At 39.3% G+C, this 15,116-nt stretch overlaps 3 protein-coding genes across 3 annotated transcripts in view; 1 reads left to right on the top strand and 2 right to left on the bottom strand.

Moving 5' to 3' along the window:
• Positions 1 to 3,195, top strand: part of LOC118269334 (lutropin-choriogonadotropic hormone receptor) — a 32,495-nt gene extending 29,300 nt beyond the window's left edge. Inside the window, exons 8-13 of the mRNA XM_035584393.2 lie at positions 73 to 147; positions 225 to 342; positions 1,176 to 1,292; positions 1,431 to 1,534; positions 1,760 to 1,954; positions 2,050 to 3,195. Of these exons, the coding sequence (XP_035440286.2) occupies positions 73 to 147; positions 225 to 342; positions 1,176 to 1,292; positions 1,431 to 1,534; positions 1,760 to 1,954; positions 2,050 to 3,142 (1,702 nt within the window). The 3' untranslated portion in view covers positions 3,143 to 3,195. The remainder of the gene's footprint in view (positions 1 to 72; positions 148 to 224; positions 343 to 1,175; positions 1,293 to 1,430; positions 1,535 to 1,759; positions 1,955 to 2,049) is intronic.
• Positions 3,196 to 3,420: 225 nt separating this feature from the next.
• LOC118269143 (AN1-type zinc finger protein 1-like) lies at positions 3,421 to 4,816 on the bottom strand. Its single transcript, XM_035584086.2, has 3 exons — positions 4,367 to 4,816; positions 4,135 to 4,237; positions 3,421 to 3,973 (listed from the first exon to the last, which is right to left on the bottom strand). The coding sequence occupies exons 1-3, from the start codon at positions 4,648 to 4,650 to the stop codon at positions 3,449 to 3,451; spliced, it is 912 nt and encodes a 303-aa protein (XP_035439979.2). The 5' UTR covers positions 4,651 to 4,816; the 3' UTR covers positions 3,421 to 3,448.
• A 569-nt stretch (positions 4,817 to 5,385) lies between these two features.
• Positions 5,386 to 15,087, bottom strand: LOC118269317 (valine--tRNA ligase). The gene is made up of 18 exons (XM_050699680.1): positions 14,811 to 15,087; positions 14,180 to 14,347; positions 13,748 to 13,881; positions 13,235 to 13,393; positions 12,782 to 13,043; positions 12,408 to 12,538; positions 12,000 to 12,097; positions 11,588 to 11,712; positions 11,024 to 11,169; positions 10,447 to 10,639; positions 9,812 to 10,000; positions 9,471 to 9,577; positions 8,900 to 9,127; positions 8,435 to 8,576; positions 7,721 to 7,891; positions 7,193 to 7,387; positions 6,634 to 6,918; positions 5,386 to 6,104 (listed from the first exon to the last, which is right to left on the bottom strand). Exons 1-18 carry the CDS (start codon positions 15,048 to 15,050, stop codon positions 5,889 to 5,891), a joined length of 3,189 nt encoding a protein of 1,062 aa, XP_050555637.1. The 5' UTR covers positions 15,051 to 15,087; the 3' UTR covers positions 5,386 to 5,888.
• Between the last annotated feature and the right edge of the window lie 29 nt (positions 15,088 to 15,116).

The following is a 15,116-nucleotide window of genomic DNA, read 5'->3' as shown; positions in this document are numbered from 1 at the left end:
ATTTTTACTTTTATCTAATTTGCTGTTTTCTGACTGCTCTGTCTTTACTTACATATATATTTATGTTTTCAGGAGTTTCAGAGGCAACACGAAGTTAAAACATATTGATGAAAATGCCTTCGCATCGAATTTGCTCCTCCGACAATTGTAAGTATTACTCTTATCAAAACTCAGTCAAGCAATAAAGGTCTCGGTGTCAATATTAATCCATTCTATTTCTCCAGAGATTTAAGCAACACCGCGATTACCTCCCTGCCGACCGCAGGACTACAGAACTTAGAAACCCTTAGAATAGAGAAGACACCTTCATTGAAGTACATCCCATCGATTTACGAATTTCAGGTGAGTTACAATAACCAACCTGTCAGCTTTTCAACACTGAAAATCATGAAAAATAAAAGTGGTCTTTTATGAAGTGATGCCAAGCAGACTATAATATGCAGACCGACTCGACCGGGGAAGTATCACCCTCTCACAAAATACTTACAATTGTAAAGTTGTAACATAATTTTGCTGCGTTTCGTCTGAACGTGTCAATTGTAGACCTATTTGACTACGCCACAATTTTCCTCGAGAAAGGCTGGGTTACACGACAAATACTCTGCATTAGCAAATTCCCAGTTTCCCAGAGAAATCACAGAAATAGGACAAATGTAAAGAATCCATCTTCATTTCCTGAATAAAAACAAAACTAATGGCACATATCCGTTTCTAAAATAAAGGGCAAGGTCACGTCTGTGTGCCCTGCAAACAAATACTAGCACCCCTTACTTCCTGTGCAAATGTTGTGTGACTCAGTAATGGCCGCTTTCAATGTAGCTTTAGCATGTTTCTAGGCTTGGCGCGACAGGTGATTTATGTATTAACTAATCATGACGTGTCATTTCGTTTGTGGCTAAAAGCTTAGTAGATGAATATATTTTAGTTTTGTTATAATCCTAGTAGTTTTAACATTTTATATTGTGATTAGCATCCAGCCCAAAATTGCTTCGTGGCTTTCTATCATATAAATTTATTATTTTGCTGCAGGGTAATAATTTTACAAAAAAATATCCATTTAATAGAGACAACGGACAGACTCTAATAGAGTTCAATATTGATTCTTGACCAAGTTAAATAGGAATGCCGCAAAAGGGCACACTATTCTCTAATCAATTCTACGTTTCCACCTTCAGAGTCTCCAGAAAGCGTACCTGACGCATCATTTCCATTGCTGCGCGTTCCACTTCCCGGAGCGACACAACCCAACGAGACACAAGCTCTATGAGACGCAAATCGCTATAATGCAGTCGGTAAGAAGAATCCTTCATATTTTCTCAGTAATAAGTAGCAAAAAGTAACAAATATTTCTATAAACTGAAATCTTATGGACCAGCTAAAAAGTAAAGAAAATCATAAAGGGTAACAAGACCACTTTATTTTGTTAACAGAAATGTGCGAGTGCTAGTCAGCAGAAGAAGCCAGTAGCCAGAAGAAAGAAGAGATCACTAGCGCCACTCAAGATCGTTATGCCTCAACGGAAAAATGACACTACGTGAGTTCAATAATGATTTAGATTAATTTTGTACCTATCCTTAACTTGAGAAATCTTTGCCACTCGGATTCAAATGAATAGGCAAGATACCATACGATCTTACGACCTTTATTTCCCTAAAGATTATACCAATTATTATGAATCTCAACCTCATGTAATAGAGTTGCGAAACGACTTGGTACGAATAATAGGTACACAAAAATAAGCCATTTTTTCCGTTTCTAGGGACTCATTAGAGGAAGACCTGTCAACAGCGACTACGAGTGAGGAGTACGACGCTAACTTGATGGACGAGTATTTCTCCGACTCCGGTAGTTGGGAGGACGACGATGACCAGGGGGAGTTCCACGAACCAGTTAACAATACGCTCGGGACTGGCTTCGCGATTGTATCCGCGGAGTGCGGGAACTTCAGTATTAGGTAAAGTGATTATAGTTTGTGAAACTCTTATCTACTAAACTAAATAATGGTACAAAAAGAAAACTCACGTAAACTACATTGTTTTTCATTTTCAGTCCACGAAAAGTGGAATGTTTTCCCGCACCTGATGCACTGAATCCTTGCGAAGACGTGATGGGCTGGTCGTGGCTCCGAGCGAGCGTGTGGTTCGTCATCACGGCCGCTGTGGTGGGCAACGTTGCCGTTCTCCTCGTGCTACTCACCAACCACACGGAGATGACAGTCCCGAGGTTCCTCATGTGCCACCTCGCCTTCTCCGACCTCTGCACCGGCCTCTACCTGTTCATGTTGGCCGTCGTAGACCTCAGGTCTTATGGAGAATTCTTCAACTACGCCTACGACTGGCAGTACGGTGTCGGCTGCAAGATCGCTGGCTTTCTATCAGTATTTTCTGGACAGTTATCAGTAATTACTTTAACTATAGTCACATTGGAGCGCTGGTTCGCCATAACTTATGCAATTTATTTAGAAAGGAGGATCTCTCTGTCAGCCGCCGCTAAGATAATGATGGGCGGTTGGTTGTACTCCTTCCTGATGGCTGGCTTGCCGCTGGTCGGCGTGTCAGACTATTCGTCTACCTCAATATGTTTACCAGTCGAGAGCAAGGACGTGGGAGATGCTGTGTACCAAGGCTCGATATTCATAGTGAGTGCGTTGGCGTGGGTCACCATTGTGGTGTGCTACGTGCAGATATACAGGTCACTGGGGGGAGGAGAGAGTTACGGAGGGAGGGGGGCGGCCGCAGCAGCTGAAAGACGGATCGCGAACAAGATGGCGCTACTGATAGGGACTGACCTATTGTGCTGGGCGCCTGTCGCGTTCTTCGGTATCACAGCTCTAGCAGGAGTGCCGCTAGTCGATGTCAGTCACGGGAAAGTGTTGCTAGTATTCTTTTACCCTCTGAACGCTTGTGCGAATCCGTTCCTATACGCGATATTAACGAAACAATACCGACGAGATTTAATAACGTTGATAGCACGGACGGGTCACTGCACCTGGTTAGTGGAGAAGTACAAGTTGGCGGCGACCCCGCCCCCCACCGCGCACACTAACCCCTCTGCGCCGGCGCAGCTGATGCCGCTAGTAGACTCCGTCACGTATCAGAGGAGTCAGTCACAGTGTAAAGACAGTAGTGAAGTACCGCTTTAAGTGTTAGTTGTAATTAGATTATGTTGACATTATTACATGGTTATTTATTTTTACTTTTGTGTTTTATTGACTCAACCCATATAATATTCGTGTTTTTCATAGACTTACCAGGACACTAAGAACAAGCATCTATGTGAAGTGCACAAGAATCTGGACTAGTCCACACCTAGGTGTGGAATATAGTGTGTGGAGTTTACTCATTACACATCTCACCCTGTAAATTAAAATCTAACATCCTAGCAAAAAATAATTACTAAACTAATAAATGAAACCAGATATCTGTTTATACATTTATTTACAAACCTTTCAACTTAAGAACAGCTGTGCATGCTCCTCTAACTCACTCAGTGCATTGCTATCAATATACTCGATTAGAAGCCTGTCACCTTCCAATAAAACCTCATTCTTCATCAGCTCCGATATTTCCACATCCATCTTTATAGGACTTATGCAGTAACTGTCCAATTGCCTGAACAATCTTAGCTTCACAGAGCTAATTTTGTTGTTATCATTCTTTATATTACAAGAATCGCAAATGCTATCTATGGCCCTGCCTAAGCTCCATTTGGAGCTGATAAAAACTGGTACTGTATCTTTGATGTCAGGGTCTAGAGTCACAGAATCAAATTTAGTTATACTATCTTCTTCCTGGACTATTCTAATTGGTTTTGGTTCCATATTAACAGGCTTTTTTATAGCAAAGTATACTCTGTCTGTAGCCGGTATTGTCTTTGGACCAACTGCCTTTTGTTTTATCCTCATTAAATGTATTTTTGATGCTGTCTTCACCTTGGCTGATGATTGGAGAGCCTTGCGGATGTTCTCGGTGATCTGAAGACAAGATATTATATAGGAAATTAAGCATCTTCATACTTAACTATCAATAAATATTTTAATAATTTTTACTACAGCAATAATATTCTGTGCATTAAAACAAAATTGGAAACAAATTAAGTCCAGATTTATTTAATAGTCTAAACTAAATTATTTACCTTTTCTTGTAAATGTTTATTGGCTTCTCGGAATTGTCTTCTTGGAGCCTCAAGCTGCTCTATTTTGGCAGCCATTGTCTCATCATCTATTTCCGGACAGGAACTGGAAAAATATTTGTGAAATAATATATTTCCTCGGTTCAACATTAAAAACGAAAATGTATATGGATTATATTAAAATGAAGGAACAAACAGGATATTGTTTATTTGAAAAAATATGTTCAATACTTACGGATGAAACCTGTGCTCAATACAGAAGTGTTTGTTACACTTGGGACACAACATTTCATGAAGGTTTCCCTTCCGGCAACCTTTCTCTGAGCACCTGAATATCTGGTCATCATTTTTGAGGTTAACTTCTTTAGGTTTTGGCGCCAACTCGCATTCACCGGACAAACAATGTTCGTTAAAGTGCTCCCGGCAGAATACCTTGCCACATTTGCATTGAAGAGGCAGGAAATCTACCTGGTTGCAGTCTTTATACTGGCAGTGTTCACCAAGGGTAGGAAACTCCATTTTTATACTGATCCTGATCGTCTGTATACAAACTTATTAATGTTTTCTGTTTCAAAAGCACTTAGTAGGTATTTTCTATAGAAAAATATTATCCTATAAATAAATTAAAATTCACTTTATCACAATGAAAATGAAAACAGTAAATAAGAATTTAACGTTCCATACCGATTAGAATTTAACATTCTGACTAGAAAGAGACAACTATATGCTTTTACCGCATGTATGAAACAAACACAACGTTGGAACATGCTTAGGATGCCCAACATTTATAACTTGAATTGGAGCCTTTTATGTCACTGTCAATTTTGTAGAAAAGCGAAAATGACAGTCATCGTTTTCGTTTAGAAAGTATTACATTCTTTTTGATTCAGAATAAAGGATAGAGGGGGTACGGAGGGGTAGGGTAAGGTTCAAAGAAGAGATGCCATAATGTGATTGTGCACTGAGGCCCTGTCCAATAATAGTATAGTAAGTAAAAAGGTGTAGTGTAGATAATGTTATAAGCTGAGATAGTGTAAAATTCAAATTTGGACAACGGGCAACATTTGTATATGGGACAAGGTACCGCTTAGTAGAAAATACAGAAGGGCGTGGTTTGTAACATCCCGCGCACCCTATAGAGTATCAGGCATTATGTTAAAAGGAAATTTAATTATGACATCTCTTTGTATTTGCTTCATGGATACTCTTCTAGGCGGTGGAATGTGATGATGTGAGAAATACAAACACAAAAAGTAGTTAAGCAATTTTTTATTGCAATGAAAATAAATTAAATTTGTTTCACTTAGTACATTACATATTTGAATCATTTAAAACAACCTATTACTAGGATCCTAAAGACAAAAATGCATTAACAGAGGTAGAACACCAATGACGTTAATATTCTGTGACAATTCAAAAATTGCTTTTTATGTTTTTTATTTATTCTGTGGTAAGTATAAAAAAAATGCTGCATCATGGACGTGTACAGCGAAAAAAAACATGACATGGCAGTGATCATACAGCAGTAAGATCACACTGTAGTTGAACTTGAAGCTAGCAAGGCAATTTGAGCTTTATGTACTTCAAAACAACAACTTAGTTGTTTATTTCAGAGTATAGTATTATTTATTTATTGTTTTATTTTTTCCAACCGCAGCCAACAGTAAGTTCATAGGAGTATCTTCTTTATTTCAAATTTAATAAGGTTCGCAACTGTGTAACACATTGCGGTTGGTTTTTCTAAAGTTTTGTTCTATCTACATGAGTTTCAGGGTCTCCATGGCGGCCTGTAGCCTTTCGATCTCGCCCTGGGATTGCGCTAGTTTCTCTGAGTTGGTCTTCTGTACCTCTGCAGGGACCTTAGTCGTGTAGTCTTCGGCAGCCATTGCCTGTTGAAGTTTCGCTATAGTTTGAGACAGAGCGTCTTTCTTCTTTTCTAACTTGGTCATCTCCTTTTGTGGGTCGATGAGGCCCTGTGGAGATGGAAAGATATTATTTATTTGTAGTTTTACAAAGGGTAATTACTTTTAACTCGACAGTTATGATGTTATTTAATTTCTATTCCTATACAACGTGTAACAAAATACCCATATACATCAAGAAGCCCTGATGAATACAGGTTGAATAGAATCTTTACACAAAATTTCAGCTTAAAATACGTTTAAAAAATAATTAGTACCAAATACTGCTTACTTTCAAACCATACAAACGTGTCACAACACTACAGGGATCACTCGCTAATATTACGAAACATTTCTTCTGTCAATCTGATCGCCTAGTACCTGTCTACCTAATTTTGATTCGCGCGCCGGCGCAATTTGAAAAATTCATAACTTGGTACCATGAAAACATGAGTTTAAAAACCCTTCCCGTATCGTTTCTTATGTTATCTAGAAACCGTGCAATTGATATGTATACCCCCTTTTTGTTACACGTTGTATAATGCGTGCATTTCTAAAAGGGAATCTGATAGTCGAAGGTCTTCAAAATACATCAACATACCTTCAATACAAGTCGAACTTCAATCTTATCCGACACGGTGAGGATAGAGCATCCAACAGGAGGCTCGTCATCAGACAGTTCACTGTACGCCAAGGACTGCAGACTCCTGAACAGTCCCTTTAGGGTGTCTACCGGCAGGTCATCAGCAATGATGAGGTGGGCCGTGGTCTTCTGCTTGTTAGCCAAATTGTAGTCAGAACGAGTAGATCGTACTAGACGCACCATTTTGAGCACGGTATCTACGTTAGATTCTAGTTCTTCAGACCTCCACGGTGTGTCGGCGTCCTAGACAAACAATAATATTATTTTAGAAAGACAATATAAAAGTCGTTTATCATTTTGCGCAATTAGCGCAAGTGTTTGCGCAATCACTTTGAAACAATTTTAAACTTTAAAAGAAAAAAAAATACACGCGGTAGAAAATACAAGAACATAATTTTACTTGACTCTAGATTAAACTCTTCATAGAGATCATGATCTTCAGCAGTGAACGAAACAAACAGGAGTGCAATAGTATTAGAAAGAAGATTGACATAATTAATAAGAAGATATAACTTACAGTAGGATAACTAGCCACACAGATGGAAGGACAGCTGGTATCCTTCCTGGGCAGTCGCTGGTACAACTCCTCGGTGAGGAACGGCATGAACGGGCTGAGCAGCTTCAGCCCCAGCTCCAGTGCAGTGTACAGGGTGCGGCGTGCTGCAGCTTGGGCTTCTTCCGAGCCAGACGCGAATACTGGCTTTAGGTATTCCTGGAAAGCATACGGGAGTTTTAGAATAGCTGTATGGAAATTGGTATAGAAATGTAAGTGAAATTATAATTCGTGTATTAAACAATACTATCGATATTCGTACCATTTAATCAGAAGTACTTATTAAACGAGTACTAATGAGTAAGAGTCTTATCGATTTTGTAATAGAGTCTTTAATTAAGTACACGATAAAACATCACATGAACTTATTAAACACAAAGAAAATACGAGGTTGAAATTATGTGTTCATAGCTTGAATTTTTCAACACAACCTACTTTATTTCCTAAACCATACCGACCACATTTGTATAACAAAACATAGCACAGACTTACCAAATAAACATCACAGAGGTCGTACAGCCACAGGTTGTAGCAATGTGTGGTGGCGGTGGGGAAGTCGTAGGCCGCGAACCCGGCGTTGACTTTGTTCACTGCGAACGCGATGCGGGACAACATCCACTTGTCCATCGGGGACAGGTTGCTGGGTAACGATGGTGTGTGGACCTACAAGTAAGTGTTTATTAGCTTAGGATTCAAATATACATAATTGAGTATGGTCTTGAGATGTGAAAGTCTTAATAAAAGTTAGTTTTTAATTCAGATCTGAACTTCCATTGTTGGTCAGTAGCGGTAAATGATAAAATGATAAATGATATTTATTTTGCAAATAGGTTAGAATGTAACTCTTTTACACGTTAATCTCTTAAATAACTAAATGAGGCCGTCTAGATGAGCGGAATAATATAAGGCCAACATAAAAAATAAAATTGTATTTTTCCTTAAACAGACTCTCATATCTATACTAATATTATAAAGCTGAAGAGTTTGTTTGTTTGATTGTTTGTTTGTTTGTTTGAACGCGCTAATCTCAGGAACTACTGGTCCGATTTGAATAATTCTTTTTGTGTAGGATAGCGCATTTATCGAGGAAGGTTATAGGCTATAAATCATCACGCTACGATCAATAGAAACCGAGCAGAGCGGGTGAAACCGCGCGGAAGTAGCTAGTTTCTAATTATAAAGTTTTATACATGTTTCAATACTAACTTCATACACGGTGTCCTTGGGGAAGTAGAGTAGCGCGAACTTGGTGGCGTTCCACAGTTTGTTGCAGAAGAACCGGTACCCCTGCACGCGCAGGATGTCCAGGTTCAAGTCCCGGCCTTGTGTCATCGCGCATAGGGCAAACCTGGAAACAATAATAATATAAAATATAGGAGATTCCATTAAAACAACATTTCCCATTTATAACTGAAAATAATACCTTAAATGGAATAAATTTAGTCTCTATAAAGGTAGAATATAATAACTAATTTTGCGCAAAATATGCGCTAAGTTCAAATCCCTTTGGTTTATCTTATTAAAAAATAAAATGTTCTGTGAAATCTATTTCAATGTTTAATTCGTAACCTTTATGTAAGGAAGCCTAATAGTTGACCTAACAGGCTTCCTTACACACTCTGTTAGTTTGTCATAATATGTACCACGTTGCTAAAAGAAACCACATCTTACCTAAGTGCATCCGTGCCACACTCGGGTATACCGTTGGGGTAGTCCTGTTTCTGTCCCTGCTTGGCCTTCTCCACCTCGCGAGGGTCCAGGTTGGAGTCCTCCAGCTGTTCGTGTAGCGTTTCCAGGGTCACTCCGTGCACCACGTCCATTGGATCGATGACGTTGCCCAGAGACTTGGACATCTTACGTCCGTGGGCATCGCGGACCATCGGGTGGAGGTAGATTTCCCTGTGGAAAGGTTTTTAAAGTTAGTTTAGATTGCAAATGATGTTTATCTGGGAGGTTTAAATTGGAAACTCAATTTAACGAATTCCAAATTTTTCTGGAAATAACATTGAAAGAAAGATATTTAAGTGTACAACATGAGAGTCTTTTTGCGGTCCGTCCACATAAATAACCCTGTGAGAGATGAGGCGAAAGAGCGTCAGACTGTGTCTGTCAGAGCGTCAGACTGTCTTACTGACTAAAAAGACACCCCATTCCAAAACTTTTATTTTTCTAAGAACCTTTACGACGAGAAGACTCTGAAGATCGGGACTTCGGGAGTATAATATTAATGAGCAGAACTTACTTGAAAGGCAATTTCCCAAGCAGTCGTTGTCCGAAGAACACCATGCGAGCGACCCAGAAGAACAAGATGTCGTGGCCGGTCTCCAGCAGGGATCCGGGGTAGAAGGCCTGGTTAAACGAAATTACTCCTGCTGTTATTCAATTTTCATATTTTCAAGGATACTAGTTTAGAATCTTGCAGTTTTAAGCTATATCTGAGATCTATCTGTCACAAGAAATCTTAACAGCTTCATTAAAAACAGAAAAAAATCAGATTTTTTTTAGGTTAATGTTCATAAGACTAGGATAAACAACAGACAAAATGGCAGTTATAGAACTCAGGACATAATTCACGGGACCCACCTGCAGATCCTCAGTCTGGTCTGGCCACCCGAATATGGAGAAAGTGAACAGTCCGGACGAGAACCAGGTGTCCAGCACATCTTCATCCTGAGCGAGCTTGATGTTGTCAGCAGGGACGTTGAACTTCTTCGTGGCTTTCTCCAACGCCTCCGCTTCACTGTGCGCCGATACCCACAACTCCTCGTCACTCTGGTAGTGGACATAAGGGTCATTTTAGTATACACGAATGTGCGGGCGTCATATCACGGCCTCACAGAAAACTGGCGTGAAACAACGCTTGCGCTGTGGTTAGCTGTGTAAGGTTACCGGAGGCTCAATTCTGATTAATCTCCAAATACCCAAAGGGCCGATGTACATGGTTCCAGATTGCTTACCATCAGGTGCTAAGCTTGATCGTTTTTTTACCTATTAAATAAAAAAATGTCTAATTTTAGGTAATCACTTAATTACATAAAACAATTGACCTTTTTGATGCCTATGAAAAGGATTGGCCACAGAAAGCTCTATAAAGAGGAGAGAGAGAAAAAGGAGCGGAAGGAGGGTAGAGAGGCCTTTGCCCTGCAATGTGACGACTATGGCTAAAAATAAATAAACAATTGACCTTCTCCCCAATCTCCCACAAATAGTCTACCCACCTCAACACCAGATAACGTGACTCGGTAGGCGGGTATCCTGTGCCCCCACCAGAGTTGCCGAGAGATGCACCAGTCGCGGATGGTCTCCATCCAGTGGAACCAGGTCTTCTCGTACATGTCCGGGATGATCTTCAACTCGCCTGACTTTACTGCCTTAATGGCTTCAGCCGCCATGTTGTCGCATTTTATGTACCTGTGTTGTGTAAATAATTTTGTAAACAACATTGGAGATATCATGAGGAAACTCAAACTGGTTAAACTTATGGTGAAGTTATGGTTATAGAGAGAATCGCAAATATGGTGATTAATGGTAATTTCTGTTCCATACTAGAAGCCTTTCCCTAATGGGTCAATCCAAAGAATTGTTTATTTATATTAGTAGATTGGGTAAATAAATATTTTTAAATATATCTGCCCAGTAGTGGGTTGGTTTTTTTGGAGATTATCGGAATAATGTGCGGAATAATGTTAATGAAGTTTGTTCCTCAATACCGACTGAACATGAGTTTAGTGTGCTTGTACTATTTTTTTCTAGAGATAAATACAAAACTGTCCTTATTTTATCATGTATACTGACCACTGTGGCTTCAGCATAGGTTCCACCACGTCCTTGGAGCGGCTGCAGAGCGGCACGACCATGGCGTGCTCCTTGGTCTCCTTGTACAGGCCGAGCGCGGCCAGGTCGTCCACTATCTTGCGCCGCACGTCGTAACGCTTCCAACCCTGGACAGTGTCAATGTTACGTGTTAAGGTACGCGTCCACAGACCACACAACTATACTATAACTACTATATATATCACTCGCAATGAATTTACTTTGTCTTATATAGAAGCCCATACAACTGCGTCCATTGATCCGCATCGTACGCACCGCATCATCAGCATTGCCTACATGCGATGCGTACTGATGACGTCATACGGAATGCGTACGATGCGGGAATGTGGACGGTTACCTTTAGGAGACATTCGGAGAAATGTTAAACAAAAAAGACAAGAATTAATGTCACACTAACTTTCCGCCTGAATTTTTTCTTCAACAACAACATTCTACATGTATGTGTATGTCTAGATTTATTTTACTTTCACACTTATAATTGTTAAAAAAACACTGACTTCTATCGGAAAAGTATAAAGTATTTACCGAGTATTGTCCACAGTTGGCAGCCATATTTCCGTCATCAGTGAATATGGTGATGAAGGGCAAGTCGTGGCGCTTCGCGATCTCGTAGTCATTCTGGTCGTGCGCCGGCGAGATCTTTACCGCACCTGGAATTATTCTAAATTAGTTTATTTTGCAAAAGCATGCAAAACAGAATAGCACGAAAATAAATGTATTTTAGATCCCTAATGTAAATAAACTTTCAAGTAAGTTTAAAATAACACAGCCTCTGTGGTCGGACGTCGACGGCGACGTCGGACGACATCGCCGCGACATTGTTTAACTGTTCCTTGTCGCACAGTTAACAATATCCGACATCGCCCGATGTCTCTAGGGACACATGTCGCTCGACAAATGTTCCTAGTGGAGACGAGGCTTAATGCAATATACTTACCGGTTCCGAATTCTAAATCGACAGACTCGTCCGTGATGACCGGGATCTCTCTGTCGAGGAACGGATGCTTCAGCTTCTTGCCGACCAAGTCCTTGTACCTGCCAACAAAATGTTGCGTGGTTAAATATCTCTATTAATTTGTGTATTCATAATTGACCTGAGACATATTAAATTATCACTTTAGTAAACTGCACGACCCTCGCTGTGTTGTTTATCACGCAATACAAGTCATGACTATGAGCCCCTATCGTGGTTCGAAACTAATCGAGGTAAATCATAATCAGTCATATAACATAAATTGTTTATGATGTTAGTAATACGGTATTATATATAATTAAGGTGGTTACTGTTTTATCAATACTGAACTTTAGTGTAAAAGGGATAGAGATTACATTAAAAACCACATACCTCTGGTCCTTAGGGTTGACGGCGACGGCTGCATCAGCGAGCATGGTCTCGACACGAGTGGTGGCCACCACTATCTCATTCTCACCGTCAGTCGTTTTGTACGCGAAGTACACCAGCACACCGAACTCTACCTATGAACGAGTGAATTTACAATTTATATTAGTCAGAACTGTATTACTAGAGTATATTACATTTCTTTAGTGCATTTAAAGTGTTTAGATGTATCAACTACTGGCTGTCCAATTAATAAATAAACCACACTTTTCCAGTTAGCAAGATTTGTATAAATATGACTCGTGGAAGGTATGTGTTATTTAAAAGCAGTATTTATCCGTTTATATTCAATCGGTCAAACTATAATCTACTCAAATTACCTTAGACTGATATCCAGGTATATTCATCAATGTGCGTCCAGTCAGTTCAATTTTATCGACCTCAATATCTGATATGGCACTCTTGAGGGTGCAGGACCAGTTGACGAGCCTGTTGGCTCGGTAGATGTCGCCAGCGTCGTGGAGGCGGATAAACGCTTCGCAGACTGCTTTACACATTATCGGGTCCATCGTGAACCGGACTCTGGACCAGTCGTAAGACGAACCAAGAGCTCGCAGCTGCTCGTAGATACGAACGCCTTTTCTGAGAAAGTAAATTAAACAAGGTTTATGAAATTCAACCTTATCGAGCGTCGAGCTGTGCCTGCGAACGGGGCATTCGTCTGAACGCACCTTTTAATTGCATCTAAGTGAAAAATGTATAGAAAAGAGGAGCATCAGGATGAATTTTTCAACCTTTCAATTGTCAACTGAACAAAAACAAAAGAAACCTACTGTTCCTTCCACTCCCAGATTTTCTTGATGAAGTTCTCTCTGCCGAGATCATGCCTGGTCTTCTTCTCTTCGCGCCACAATTTCTTCTCCACCACGACCTGCGTGGCTATACCTGCGTGGTCACAGCCTGGGTTCCATAGTGTCGTCTTGCCATTCATTCTGTTAAGGAAAAGCACACTTATTACTTGTGACATAAGTTCTATTTTCTTGTATTATAAAAGGGGTATTCGTAATTTTCTTTGAGGATGTAGATAGCTCATGAAATTGGTAGTGATTGCTTCAGGAGAACATAAGCTGAACCCATTGAAGAATACTCAGTAAATGCTAGGTACCTTTGGAGTACTTTTACTAGACTTGAATGAGCATATACATGAGAACTTAAGTGTGGAAGCATATTATCAATTGTATTATTTATATTAAGTGGCACTTTGTAGTGTTTATCTACTACACTATGAAGTAATGAGGCAAAGGTGTAAAGAGATGTAAAATTGAATTGAAAACAGTCTGCCTTACCGATGCCATCTTGTCAGGGAGTCCTGTACAGCATTAGTGAGAGCATGGCCCAAGTGAAGTGTGCCAGTTACATTAGGTGGAGGTATTACCATTGCAAACTTTCCTTTTGGGTTTGGTTCAAGGACGGACTTCCGCTGCAAATGAAGAATATCATCATTATTATTGTTCATTTAAATTATTTTATTTGTTCAGGTGTAACTTATATTACATATTTACTTTTTTATAAGTACTTCAATGACAAGATGCAGATATTGTTTAATTTCATCTTATTTTTACTTTTTTATATAATTTACATTTATTTTATTACTATTAAAAAAATCTATTACATGAATATTGATAGTTTTAATTATTGCATCAAAACTGTGGATGGCTTTCTAACAAAAATTCTCATTAGATTATTACTATTACAAAAATTGTTCAGATTATACTAACTCCATATTCAGGTTTGAAGAAGCCCTGCTTCTCCCACCAGGCGTACCAGGCTGCCTCAACATATCGTGGACTGTATGCATCAGGCATTGAACTTGTAACATCCTTCTTGTCACCCTGGGCTGTCTCTGCTGTGTATACAGCACCTTCTTTTAATTCTTTCACTTTTTTCTGGGAATAAAATATAACAAGACATAAATTACAAGATGATTACAATAGAATCATATCTTAACATGTATTATGATAAGAAAACAATATTTATTATGTTTTAGATTATGAAAAGTATTATTTTTCCCATACTACGATAATTATGTTGTAACCCAGAAAATTCTATTATAATTTTCATATAAAATATGAGTCATTTTATTACTAATAATACCTACTTCTAACAACTGATCTCATTTCATGTGTTACAGATCACTTATCTTGAGTAACAATTAGAATGACACAACACACACTGGCGTTACTTTCACCAAGGGAAGTCGGCTAGCATTATTAACCTAAGAATTTGTTGGCACAAAGCATGACTTCACTAATCAAAACATTGCATGTTACAGGTAAAATTACTGAATAAATAATTGAAGTGAAGTAAATAATACGCATTGCCATTAATTATAGATCCTGAAACACCAACCTCTGGTTTATCTTTCTGCACAGCTGGCGCAGCACTCTTTTTATCCAACTTAGCTTTAAGTTTCTCCAACTTTGCAGCCTTTTTTGCTTCTTTCTCAAGTTGTTTCGCAGTCTTCTCTTGAGGCTGGTCCCCTGCGGAACCGTCTTGTACCGCCTTATCAGTCATATTTAAATTAAAATAGAAATTATAAATGAAATTAAATAAAGAACGGATCCAGCCTATAAGTAACTCTATCCACATTCCGCAATGTGATGTGGATAAAAACGATTTTACAATCGATATGACTGACAGCTGACAGTTGACAGA

Source organism: Spodoptera frugiperda, chromosome 2 (genome assembly GCF_023101765.2).
Source record: "Spodoptera frugiperda isolate SF20-4 chromosome 2, AGI-APGP_CSIRO_Sfru_2.0, whole genome shotgun sequence".
In the NCBI taxonomy this organism is placed as follows: domain Eukaryota; kingdom Metazoa; phylum Arthropoda; class Insecta; order Lepidoptera; family Noctuidae; genus Spodoptera; species Spodoptera frugiperda.
This window is presented reverse-complemented; position numbering and strand designations above follow the sequence as displayed.

Coding starts and splice junctions, on each gene's coding strand:
- LOC118269143 (XM_035584086.2), bottom strand. CDS start 4,650: ATGGAGTTTCCTACCCTTGGTGAACACTGCCAGTATAAAGACTGCAAC. Junction 4,238..4,366: donor ATTGAGCACAGGTTTCATCC/GTAAGTATTGAA, acceptor ATATTTTTCCAG/TTCCTGTCCGGAAATAGATG. Junction 3,974..4,134: donor ATAAACATTTACAAGAAAAG/GTAAATAATTTA, acceptor TCTTGTCTTCAG/ATCACCGAGAACATCCGCAA.
- LOC118269317 (XM_050699680.1), bottom strand. CDS start 15,050: ATGTGGATAGAGTTACTTATAGGCTGGATCCGTTCTTTATTTAATTTC. Junction 13,394..13,747: donor TCCCTGACAAGATGGCATCG/GTAAGGCAGACT, acceptor TTTCCTTAACAG/AATGAATGGCAAGACGACAC. Junction 10,640..11,023: donor CCTATGCTGAAGCCACAGTG/GTCAGTATACAT, acceptor TACACAACACAG/GTACATAAAATGCGACAACA.